General features: G+C 47.1%; 1 protein-coding gene across 1 annotated transcript in view; it reads right to left on the bottom strand.

Annotated features, from left to right (window-relative positions):
- LOC142474708 (collagen alpha-1(V) chain-like) overlaps positions 1-13,655 on the bottom strand; it is a 54,948-nt gene that overhangs the window by 21,543 nt on the left and 19,750 nt on the right. The window contains exons 4-6 of the mRNA XM_075580894.1: positions 11,200-11,253; positions 11,052-11,105; positions 1,009-1,116 (exon numbers count right to left, since the gene is read on the bottom strand). Of these exons, the coding sequence (XP_075437009.1) occupies positions 1,009-1,116; positions 11,052-11,105; positions 11,200-11,253 (216 nt within the window). The remainder of the gene's footprint in view (positions 1-1,008; positions 1,117-11,051; positions 11,106-11,199; positions 11,254-13,655) is intronic.

Below are 13,655 nucleotides of genomic sequence, written 5' to 3'. Positions count from 1 at the left end.
CGCAGCCCAAACCACAAACCTGAATCTCATCCTGGGAGTACCCCTACAGTCCCACCCTCTCCCAACACTGTCCACAATTTTCAATTTGGCCCAGTATTCGAAGAGGAGATTACACAAGCGCTTCTCAAATTAAAACTAAGCAGCCAATGTGGACCTGCCTTACTACAATCTAGGTTCCTACGACTTGGTGCCCCAGCCATTGCCAAACCAATTGCTTCCATAGTCAACTCTATCCTGTCTGCAGGCCATATCCCTAAGACCTGGAAAACTGCCAGAGTTGTCCCAATCTTCAAAAGTGGGGACAAAAACACTGTCTCAAACTACAGGCCAATCTCACTTCTCCCAATACAATCCAAAGTCATGGAAAAATGTGTCCACTCCCAATTAAGCGATTTCTATACCAAGACAAACTTCCCTAGCCAATTCCAATCTGGGTTTCGCCCCAAACACCCCACCGTAACTACCCAGCTAAAAGTTTGCAATGAGATCCAGTGTGGAATGGAACGGGGACAACTCACTGGTGCAGTATTCCTAGATTTGCAAAGGCTTTTGACACAGTTGATCATGCTATCCTGCTTAACAAACTCCAGAGCTCTGGAATAGGGAAGCATGCTTTCAACTGGTTTCAGTCCTACCTATCAGGAAGATCCCAACATGTGTCCATCTCAGGCTCTAACTCCAACCCCCTGGATATCACCTGTGGTGTCCCGCAAGGCTCTGTTCTGGGGCCCCTACTCTTCTCAGTGTTCATTAATGATCTTCCCACAGCTTGTAAGGAAGCCTCATTACACATGTATGCAGCGTGTACACTGTGGGTCCCTGCGAGTGTGTAACTAGAAGTGTGCAGCAGTGATAACTACAGTAGAAGTGTGCAGCAGTGATGTGATATTATATTATTACACTCACCGTCTCTCCGTTCAGACCCCCTGACCCGTGCGGCCTGGGCAGCTGTGATATTATTAGTAGTATTATTATTAGTATGATTATTATTAGTATTATTACACTCACCGTCTCTCCTTTCTGACCCACTGACCCGTGTGGTCCGGGCAGACCACGGTCTCCCTTCTCTCCCTGCTCTCCCGTGGGTCCGATCAGACCGATGAGTCCGGGGTGACCCTGTGGGGAAACAGAGAGGGGACGTCACCAGGGGGAACGCGGCTGTCTCCTCCTCGTCCCCGGCATTTATCATGTGTGTTACATGGTAACACACGCTACTGACATGGTATGTATGCGGAGTCTGCAGGTGTGTGATCATGCTAAGTGAGGATGCTGTGTGTGCGAGTGTACGGTGTGTATACGTGTGTCTGTATTTGTGTATGTGTGTCGGTGTGTGTGTGTACGTGGAGGTACAGTGTGTACCAAGTGACCCCCAGACTCACACACTGTACCCCCACTTCTACGTGACCCCCTGGATTTACACATGGCTGACAAGCGGGAATCCCTAGCTGAATGTGTGTGTGTGTCAGCGCTGGATTTACACATGGCTGACCAGCGGGAATCCCTAGCTGAATGTGTGTGTGTGTGTCAGCGCTGGATTTACACATGGCTGACCAGCGGGAATCCCTAGCTGAATGTGTGTGTCTGTGTCAGTGCTGGATTTACACATGGCTGACCAGCGGGAATCCCTAGCTGAATGTGTGTGTGTCTGTGTCAGCGCTGGATTTACACATGGCTGACCAGCGGGAATCCCTAGCTGAATGTGTGTGTCTGTGTCAGCGCTGGATTTACACATGGCTGACCAGCAGGAATCCCTAGCTGAATGTGTGTGTCTGTGTCAGCGCTGGATTTACACATGGCTGACCAGCGGGAATCCCTAGCTGAATGTGTGTGTGTCTGTGTCAGCGTTGGATTTACACATGGCTGACCAGCGGGAATCCCTAGCTGAATGTGTGTGTGTGTCTGTGTCAGCGCTGGATTTACACATGGCTGACCAGCGGGAATCCCTAGCTGAATGTGTGTGTCTGTGTCAGCGCTGGATTTACACATGGCTGACCAGCGGGAATCACTAGCTGAATGTGTGTGTCTGTGTAAGCGCTGGATTTACACATGGCTGACCAGCAGGAATCCCTAGCTGAATGTGTGTGTCTGTGTCAGCGCTGGATTTACACATGGCTGACCAGCAGGAATCCCTAGCTGAATGTGTGTGTCTGTGTCAGCGCTGGATTTACACATGGCTGACCAGCGGGAATCCCTAGCTGAATGTGTGTGTCTGTGTCAGCGCTGGATTTACACATGGCTGACCAGCGGGAATCCCTAGCTGAATGTGTGTGCGTGTCTGTGTCAGTGCTGGAGTTACACATGGCTGACCAGCGGGAATCCCTAGCTGAATGTGTGTGTGTCTGTGTCAGCGCTGGATTTACACATGGCTGACCAGCGGGAATCCCTAGCTGAATGTGTGTGTCTGTGTCAGCGCTGGATTTACACATGGCTGACCAGCGGGAATCCCTAGCTGAATGTATGTGTGTCTGTGTCAGCGCTGGATTTACACATGGCTGACCAGTGGGAATCCCTAGCTGAATGTGTGTGTCTGTGTCAGCGTTGGATTTACACATGGCTGACCAGCGGGAATCCCTAGCTGAATGTGTGTGTCTGTGTCAGTGCTGGATTTACACATGGCTTACCAGCGGGAATCCCTAGCTGAATGTGTGTGTCTGTGTCAGCGTTGGATTTACACATGGCTGACCAGCGGGAATCCCTAGCTGAATGTGTGTGTCTGTGTCAGTGCTGGATTTACACATGGCTGACCAGCGGGAATCCCTAGCTGAATGTGTGTGTGTGTGTGTCAGCGCTGGATTTACACATGGCTGACCAGCGGGAATCCCTAGCTGAATGTGTGTGTGTCTGTGTCAGCGCTGGATTTACACATGGCTGACCAGTGGGAATCCCTAGCTGAATGTGTGTGTCTGTGTCAGCGTTGGATTTACACATGGCTGACCAGCGGGAATCCCTAGCTGAATGTGTGTGTCTGTGTCAGCGCTGGATTTACACATGGCTGACCAGCAGGAATCCCTAGCTGAATGTGCGTGTCTGTGTCAGCGCTGGATTTACACATGGCTGACCAGCGGGAATCCCTAGCTGAATGTGTGTGTCTGTGTCAGCGCTGGATTTACACATGGCTGACCAGCAGGAATCCCTAGCTGAATGTGTGTGTCTGTGTCAGCGTTGGATTTACACATGGCTGACCAGCGGGAATCCCTAGCTGAATGTGTGTGTCTGTGTCAGTGCTGGATTTACACATGGCTGACCAGCGGGAATCCCTAGCTGAATGTGTGTGTGTGTGTGTCAGCGCTGGATTTACACATGGCTGACCAGCAGGAATCCCTAGCTGAATGTGTGTGTCTGTGTCAGCGTTGGATTTACACATGGCTGACCAGCGGGAATCCCTAGCTGAATGTGTGTGTCTGTGTCAGCGCTGGATTTACACATGGCTGACCAGCGGGAATCCCTAGCGGAATGTGTGTGTCTGTGTCAGCGCTGGATTTACACATGGCTGACCAGCGGGAATCCCTAGCTGAATGTGTGTGTGTGTGTCTGTGTCAGCGCTGGATTTACACATGGCTGACCAGCGGGAATCCCTAGCTGAATGTGTGTGTCTGTGTCAGCGCTGGATTTACACATGGCTGACCAGCGGGAATCCCTAGCTGAATGTGTGTGCGTGTCTGTGTCAGCGCTGGATTTACACATGGCTGACCAGCGGGAATCCCTAGCTGAATGTGTGTGTCTGTGTCAGCGCTGGATTTACACATGGCTGACCAGCGGGAATCCCTAGCTGAATGTGTGTGTCTGTGTCAGCGCTGGATTTACACATGGCTGACCAGCGGGAATCCCTAGCGGAATGTGTGTGTCTGTGTCAGCGCTGGATTTACACATGGCTGACCAGCGGGAATCCCTAGCTGAATGTGTGTGTGTGTGTCTGTGTCAGCGCTGGATTTACACATGGCTGACCAGCGGGAATCCCTAGCTGAATGTGTGTGTCTGTGTCAGCGCTGGATTTACACATGGCTGACCAGCGGGAATCCCTAGCTGAATGTGTGTGCGTGTCTGTGTCAGCGCTGGATTTACACATGGCTGACCAGCGGGAATCCCTAGCTGAATGTGTGTGTCTGTGTCAGCGCTGGATTTACACATGGCTGACCAGCGGGAATCCCTAGCTGAATGTATGTGTGTGTGTGTGTCAGCGCTGGATTTACACATGGCTGACCAGCGGGAATCCCTAGCTGAATGTGTGTGTCTGTGTCAGCACTGGATTTACACATCGCTGACCAGCGGGAATCCCTAGCTGAATGTGTGTGTCTGTGTCAGCGCTGGATTTACACATGGCTGACCAGCAGGAATCCCTAGCTGAATGTGTGTGTCTGTGTCAGCGCTGGATTTACACATGGCTGACCAGCGGGAATCCCTAGCTGAATGTGTGTGTGTGTCAGCGCTGGATTTACACATGGCTGACCAGCGGGAATCCCTAGCTGAATGTGTGTGTGTGTGTCAGCGCTGGATTTACACATGGCTGACCAGCGGGAATCCCTAGCTGAATGTGTGTGTCTGTGTCAGCGCTGGATTTACACATGGCTGACCAGCAGGAATCCCTAGCTGAATGTGTGTGTCTGTGTCAGCGCTGGATTTACACATGGCTGACCAGCGGGAATCCCTAGCTGAATGTGCGTGTCTGTGTCAGCGCTGGATTTACACATGGCTGACCAGCGGGAATCCCTAGCTGAATGTGCGTGTCTGTGTCAGCGCTGGATTTACACATGGCTGACCAGCAGGAATCCCTAGCTGAATGTGCGTGTCTGTGTCAGCGCTGGATTTACACATGGCTGACCAGCGGGAATCCCTAGCTGAATGTGTGTGTGTGTGTGTCAGCGCTGGATTTACACATGGCTGACCAGCGGGAATCCCTAGCTGAATGTGTGTGTGTCTGTGTCAGCGCTGGATTTACACATGGCTGACCAGCGGGAATCCCTAGCTGAATGTGTGTGTCTGTGTCAGCGTTGGATTTACACATGGCTGACCAGCGGGAATCCCTAGCTGAATGTGTGTGTCTGTGTCAGCGCTGGATTTACACATGGCTGACCAGCGGGAATCCCTAGCTGAATGTGTGTGCGTGTCTGTGTCAGCGCTGGATTTACACATGGCTGACCAGCGGGAATCCCTAGCTGAATGTGTGTGTGTGTGTCAGCGCTGGATTTACACATGGCTGACCAGCGGGAATCCCTAGCTGAATGTGTGTGTGTGTGTCTGTGTCAGCGCTGGATTTACACATGGCTGACCAGCGGGAATCCCTAGCTGAATGTGTGTGTGTCTGTGTCAGCGCTGGATTTACACATGGCTGACCAGCGGGAATCCCTAGCTGAATGTATGTGTGTGTGTAAGCGCTGGATTTACACATGGCTGACCAGCGGGAATCCCTAGCTGAATGTGTGTGTCTGTGTCAGCGTTGGATTTACACATGGCTGACCAGCGGGAATCCCTAGCTGAATGTGTGTGTCTGTGTCAGCGCTGGATTTACACATGGCTGACCAGCGGGAATCCCTAGCTGAATGTGTGTGCGTGTCTGTGTCAGCGCTGGATTTACACATGGCTGACCAGCGGGAATCCCTAGCTGAATGTGTGTGTGTGTGTCAGCGCTGGATTTACACATGGCTGACCAGCGGGAATCCCTAGCTGAATGTGTGTGTGTGTGTCTGTGTCAGCGCTGGATTTACACATGGCTGACCAGCGGGAATCCCTAGCTGAATGTGTGTGTGTCTGTGTCAGCGCTGGATTTACACATGGCTGACCAGCGGGAATCCCTAGCTGAATGTATGTGTGTGTGTAAGCGCTGGATTTACACATGGCTGACCAGCGGGAATCCCTAGCTGAATGTATGTGTGTGTCTGTGTCAGCGTTGGATTTACACATGGCTGACCAGCGGGAATCCCTAGCTGAATGTGTGTGTGTGTCTGTGTCAGCGCTGGATTTACACATGGCTGACCAGCGGGAATCCCTAGCTGAATGTGCGTGTCTGTGTCAGCGCTGGATTTACACATGGCTGACCAGCGGGAATCCCTAGCTGAATGTGTGTGTTGTGTCTGCGTCAGCGCTGGATTGCACTTTTTCTCATTTTCATATTTATTAAAAGTTTAGTCTTAACCCACCCACTCACACATAATATTTTTATATGCTATAGGGTGGAGGGTTTTTAGTCACCTTTTCACTCACCATAACATATATATAGATATATATATATATATACACACACACACACATATACATACACACACACACTGTGTTATAAGTGCATAGAGTGTTCATACATATCAGTGTTAACATTATCACACACTGTGTATACGTGCTGTATGTATATTATCCCACGCTGTGTATACGTGCTGTATGTATATTATCCCACGCTGTGTATACGTGCTGTATGTATATTATCCCACGCTGTGTATACGTGCTGTATGTATATTATCCCACGCTGTGTATACGTGCTGTATGTATATTATCCCACGCTGTGTATACGTGCTGTATGTATATTATCCCACGCTGTGTATACGGGCTGTATGTATATTATCCCACGCTGTGTATACGTGCTGTATGTATATTATCACAAGCTGTGTATACGTGCTGTATGTATATTATCCCACGCTGTGTATACGTGCTGTATGTATATTATCCCACGCTGTGTATACGTGCTGTATGTATATTATCACAAGCTGTGTATACGTGCTGTATGTATATTATCCCACGCTGTGTATATGTGCTGTATGTATATTATCCCACGCTGTGTATACGTGCTGTATGTATATTATCACAAGCTGTGTATACGTGCTGTATGTATATTATCCCACGCTGCGTATACGTGCTGTATGTATATTATCCCACGCTGTGTATACGTGCTGTATGTATATTATCCCACGCTGTGTATACGTGCTGTATGTATATTATCCCACGCTGTGAATACGTGCTGTATGTATATTATCCCACGCTGTGTATACGTGCTGTATGTATATTATCACACGCTGTGTATACGTGCTGTATGTATATTATCACACAATGTGTATACGTGCTGTATGTATATTATCCCACGCTGTGTGTACATGCTGTATGTATAATATCACAAGCTGTGTATACGTGCTGTATGTATATTATCACACAATGTGTATACGTGCTGTATGTATATTATCACACAATGTGTATACGTGCTGTATGTATATTATCACACAATGTGTATACGTGCTGTATGTATATTATCCCACGCAGTGTATACGTGCTGTATGTATATTATCACAAGCTGTGTATATGTGCTGTATGTATAGTATCCCACGCTGTGTATACGTGCTGTATGTATATTATCCCATGCTGTGTATACGTGCTGTATGTATATTATCACACGCTGTGTATACGTGCTGTATGTATATTATCCCACGCTGTGTATACGTGCTGTATGTATATTATCCCACGCTGTGTATATGTGCTGTATGTATATTATCCTACGCTGTGTATACGTGCTGTATGTATATTATCACAAGCTGTGTATACGTGCTGTATGTATATTATCACACAATGTGTATACCTGCTGTATGTATATTATCCCACGCTGTGTATACGTGCTGTATGTATATTATCCCACGCTGTGTATACGTGCTGTATGTATATTATCCCACGCTGTGTATACGTGCTGTATGTATATTATCCCACGCTGTGTATACGTGCTGTATGTATATTATCCCACGCTGTGTATATGTGCTGTATGTATATTATCACACGCTGTGTATACGTGCTGTATGTATATTATCCCACGCTGTGTGTACGTGCTGTATGTATATTATCCCACGCTGTGTGTACGTGCTGTATGTATATTATCCCACGCTGTGTATACGTGCTGTATGTATATTATCCCATGCTGTGTATACGTGCTGTATTGTATATTATCCCACGCTGTGTGTACGTGCTGTATGTATATTATCCCACGCTGTGTATACAGTACGTGCTGTATGTATATTATCCCATGCTGTGTATAAGTGCTGTATGTATATTATCACACGCTGTGTATACGCGATGTATGTATATTATCCCACGCTGTGTGTACGTGCTGTATGTATATTATCCCACGCTGTGTATACGTGCTGTATGTATATTATCACACGCTGTGTATACGCGATGTATGTATATTATCACACGCTGTGTATACGTGCTGTATGTATATTATCACACGCTGTGTGTACGTGCTGTATGTATATTATCCCACGCTGTGTATACGTGCTATATGTATATTATCACACGCTGTGCATACGGAATGTATGTATATTATCCCACGCTGTGTGTACGTGCTGTATGTATATTATCCCACGCTGTGTATACGTGCTGTATGTATATTATCCCACGCTGTGAATACGTGCTGTATGTATATTATCCCACGCTGTGTATACGTGCTGTATGTATATTATCACACGCTGTGTATACGTGCTGTATGTATATTATCACACAATGTGTATACGTGCTGTATGTATATTATCCCACGCTGTGTGTACATGCTGTATGTATAATATCACAAGCTGTGTATACGTGCTGTATGTATATTATCACACAATGTGTATACGTGCTGTATGTATATTATCACACAATGTGTATACGTGCTGTATGTATATTATCACACAATGTGTATACGTGCTGTATGTATATTATCACACAATGTGTATACGTGCTGTATGTATATTATCCCACGCAGTGTATACGTGCTGTATGTATATTATCACAAGCTGTGTATATGTGCTGTATGTATAGTATCCCACGCTGTGTATACGTGCTGTATGTATATTATCCCATGCTGTGTATACGTGCTGTATGTATATTATCACACGCTGTGTATACGTGCTGTATGTATATTATCCCACGCTGTGTATACGTGCTGTATGTATATTATCCCACGCTGTGTATATGTGCTGTATGTATATTATCCCACGCTGTGTATACGTGCTGTATGTATATTATCACAAGCTGTGTATACGTGCTGTATGTATATTATCACACAATGTGTATACCTGCTGTATGTATATTATCCCACGCTGTGTATACGTGCTGTATGTATATTATCCCACGCTGTGTATACGTGCTGTATGTATATTATCCCACGCTGTGTATACGTGCTGTATGTATATTATCCCACGCTGTGTATACGTGCTGTATGTATATTATCCCACGCTGTGTATATGTGCTGTATGTATATTATCACACGCTGTGTATACGTGCTGTATGTATATTATCCCACGCTGTGTGTACGTGCTGTATGTATATTATCCCACGCTGTGTGTACGTGCTGTATGTATATTATCCCACGCTGTGTATACGTGCTGTATGTATATTATCCCATGCTGTGTATACGTGCTGTATTGTATATTATCCCACGCTGTGTGTACGTGCTGTATGTATATTATCCCACGCTGTGTATACAGTACGTGCTGTATGTATATTATCCCATGCTGTGTATAAGTGCTGTATGTATATTATCACACGCTGTGTATACGCGATGTATGTATATTATCCCACGCTGTGTGTACGTGCTGTATGTATATTATCCCACGCTGTGTATACGTGCTGTATGTATATTATCACACGCTGTGTATACGCGATGTATGTATATTATCACACGCTGTGTATACGTGCTGTATGTATATTATCACACGCTGTGTGTACGTGCTGTATGTATATTATCCCACGCTGTGTATACGTGCTATATGTATATTATCACATGCTGTGCATACGGAATGTATGTATATTATCCCACGCTGTGTGTACGTGCTGTATGTATATTATCCCACGCTGTGTATACGTGCTGTATGTATACTATCTCACGCTGTGTATACGTGCTGTATGTATATTATCCCACGCTGTGTATACGTGCTGTATGTATATTATCCGACGCTGTGTATACGTGCTGTATGTATATTATCCCACGCTGTGTATACGTGCTGTATGTATATTATCCCACGCTGTGTATACGTGCTGTATGTATATTATCACACAATGTGTATACGTGCTGTATGTATATTATCCCACGCTGTGTATACGTGCTGTATGTATATTATTCCACGCTGTGTATACATGCTGTATGTATATTATCCCACGCGGTGTATACGTGCTGTATGTATATTATCCCACAATGTGTATATGTGCTGTATGTATATTATCCCATGCTGTGTGTACGTGCTGTATGTATATTATCCCACGCTGTGTATACGTGCTGTATGTATATTATCCCACGCGGTGTATACGTGCTGTATGTATATTATCCCACAATGTGTATACGTGCTGTATGTATATTATCCCACGCTGTGTATACGTGCTGTATGTATATTATCCCACGCTGTGTATACATGCTGTATGTATATTATCCCACGCTGTGTATACGTGCTGTATGTATATTATCCCACGCTGTGTATACAGTACGTGCTGTATGTATATTATCCCACGCTGTGTGTACGTGCTGTATGTATATTATCCCACGCTGTGTATACGTGCTGTATGTATACTATCTCACGCTGTGTATACGTGCTGTATGTATATTATCCCACGCTGTGTATACGTGCTGTATGTATATTATCCGACGCTGTGTATACGTGCTGTATGTATATTATCCCACGCTGTGTATACATGCTGTATGTATATTATCCCACGCTGTGTATACGTGCTGTATGTATATTATCACAAGCTGTGTATACGGGCTGTATGTATATTATCCCACGCTGTGTGTACGTGCTGTATGTATATTATCACACAATGTGTATACGTGCTGTATGTATATTATCCCATGCTGTGTATACGGGCTGTATGTATATTATCCCACGCTGTGTGTACGTGCTGTATGTATATTATCACACAATGTGTATACGTGCTGTATGTATATTATCCCACGCTGTGTATACGTGCTGTATGTATATTATCCCACGCTGTGTATACATGCTGTATGTATATTATCCCACGCTGTGTATACAGTACGTGCTGTATGTATATTATCCCACGCTGTGTATACAGTACGTGCTGTATGTATATATGTGATAGTTTGGGGTGCTTACCTTCTCCCCCTTGGATCCGCCGTCCCCCTTTAGCCCTGGCAGTCCGGGGGGTCCCTGAGAAACAGACAGCTTAGTATATACACAGATACACGCACACCGATACAGCTTTATATACACAATGCTGAGTACACCAACAGCTCACACTTACCATGGGTCCCGGGGGCCCCGCCTGTCCCGTAGCTCCGGGCCGGCCTTGTTCACCCTGCAAACAGTGGCAGAAAATGAGAGAGCCGCTCGCACACGTGTGTCTGCGTGCGTATCATTACCAGTATGTATGTATGTATGTATGTATGTATGTATGTATGTATGTATGTATGTATCTATATATATATATATATATATATATATATATATATATATATGAAACACAGAGAAAAGCCTGCAACGGAGCAGAATGAATAGTGCTAAAATCAGAATTGTAAAGTGTAAATAATAAACATTACTGACGGTGGTAGGGATGATAAATATGTGAAAACAAGAAGAAGGAAGAAATCCCAAATACAGCACTCTAGCATACACAAATATCACGTGTTCAATACATCACATAAAACAGATATAATTCAGATTAACCAGTGTCCCTGGCACAGATACAGCTGTAACCCTCGCCAGCAGTAACAGGGCCCTGTACACACAGATACAGCTGTAACCCTCGCCAGCAGTAACAGGGCCCTGTACACACAGATACAGCTGTAACAGGGCCCTGTACACACAGATACAGCTGTAACCCTCGCCAGCAGTAACAGGGCCCTGTACACACAGATACAGCTGTAACCCTCGCCAGCAGTAACAGGGCCCTGTACACACAGATACAGCTGTAACCCTCGCCAGCAGTAACAGGGCCCTGTACACACAGATACAGCTGTAACCCTCGCCAGCAGTAACAGGGCCCTGTACACACAGATACAGCTGTAACCCTCGCCAGCAGTAACAGGGCCCTGTACACACAGATACAGCTGTAACCCTCGCCAGCAGTAACAGGGCCCTGTACACACAGATACAGCTGAAACCCTCGCCAGCAGTAACAGGGCCCTGTACACACAGATACAGCTGTAACCCTCGCCAGCAGTAACAGGGCCCTGTACACACAGATACAGCTGTAACCCTCGCCAGCAGTAACAGGGTCCTGTACACACAGATACAGCTGAAACCCTCGCCAGCAGTAACAGGGCCCTGTACACACAGATACAGCTGTAACCCTCGCCAGCAGTAACAGGGCCCTGTACACACAGATACAGCTGTAACCCTCGCCAGCAGTAACAGGGCCCTGTACACACAGATACAGCTGTAACCCTCGCCAGCAGTAACAGGGTCCTGTACACACAGATACAGCTGAAACCCTCGCCGGCAGTAACAGGGCCCTGTACACACAGATACAGCTGTAACCCTCGCCAGCAGTAACAGGGCCCTGTACACACAGATACAGCTGTAACCCTCGCCAGCAGTAACAGGGCCCTGTACACACAGATACAGCTGAAACCCTCGCCAGCAGTAACAGGGCCCTGTACACACAGATACAGCTGTAACCCTCGCCAGCAGTAACAGGGCCCTGTACACACAGATACAGCTGTAACCCTCGCCAGCAGTAACAGGGCCCTGTACACACAGATACAGCTGTAACCCTCGCCAGCAGTAACAGGGCCCTGTACACACAGATACAGCTGTAACCCTCGCCAGCAGTAACAGGGTCCTGTACACACAGATACAGCTGTAACCATCGCCGGCAGTAACAGGGCCCTGTACACACAGATACAGCTGTAACCCTCGCCGGCAGTAACAGGGCCCTGTATACACAGATACAGCTGTAACCCTCGCCAGCAGTAACAGGGTCCTGTACACACAGATACAGCTGTAACCCTCGCCAGCAGTAACAGGGTCCTGTACACACAGATACAGCTGTAACCATCGCCGGCAGTAACAGGGCCCTGTACACACAGATACAGCTGTAACCCTCGCCGGCAGTAACAGGGCCCTGTACACACAGATACAGCTGTAACCCTCGCCAGCAGTAACAGGGCCCTGTACACACAGATACAGATGTAACCCTCGCCAGCAGTAACAGGGCCCTGTACACACAGATACAGCTGAAACCCTCGCCAGCAGTAACAGGGCCCTGTACACACAGATACAGCTGAAAACCTCCCCAGCAGTAACAGGGTCCTGTACACACAGATACAGCTGTAACCCTCGCCAGCAGTAACAGGGCCCTGTACACACAGATACAGCTGTAACCCTCGCCGGCAGTAACAGGGTCCTGTACACACAGATACAGCTGTAACCATCGCCGGCAGTAACAGGGCCCTGTACACACAGATACAGCTGTAACCCTCGCCAGCAGTAACAGGGCCCTGTACACACAGATACAGCTGTAACCCTCGCCGGCAGTAACAGGGTCCTGTACACACAGATACAGCTGAAACCCTCGCCAACAATAACAGGGCCCTGTACACACAGATACAGCTGTAATCCTCGCCAGCAGTAACAGGGCCCTGTACACACAGATACAGCTGAAACCCTCGCCAACAATAACAGGGCCCTGTACACACAGATACAGCTGTAATCCTCGCCAGCAGTAACAGGGCCCTGTACACACAGATACAGCTGTAA

Source organism: Ascaphus truei (genome assembly GCF_040206685.1).
Source record: "Ascaphus truei isolate aAscTru1 chromosome 20 unlocalized genomic scaffold, aAscTru1.hap1 SUPER_20_unloc_2, whole genome shotgun sequence".
NCBI lineage: Eukaryota > Metazoa > Chordata > Amphibia > Anura > Ascaphidae > Ascaphus > Ascaphus truei.
This window is presented reverse-complemented; position numbering and strand designations above follow the sequence as displayed.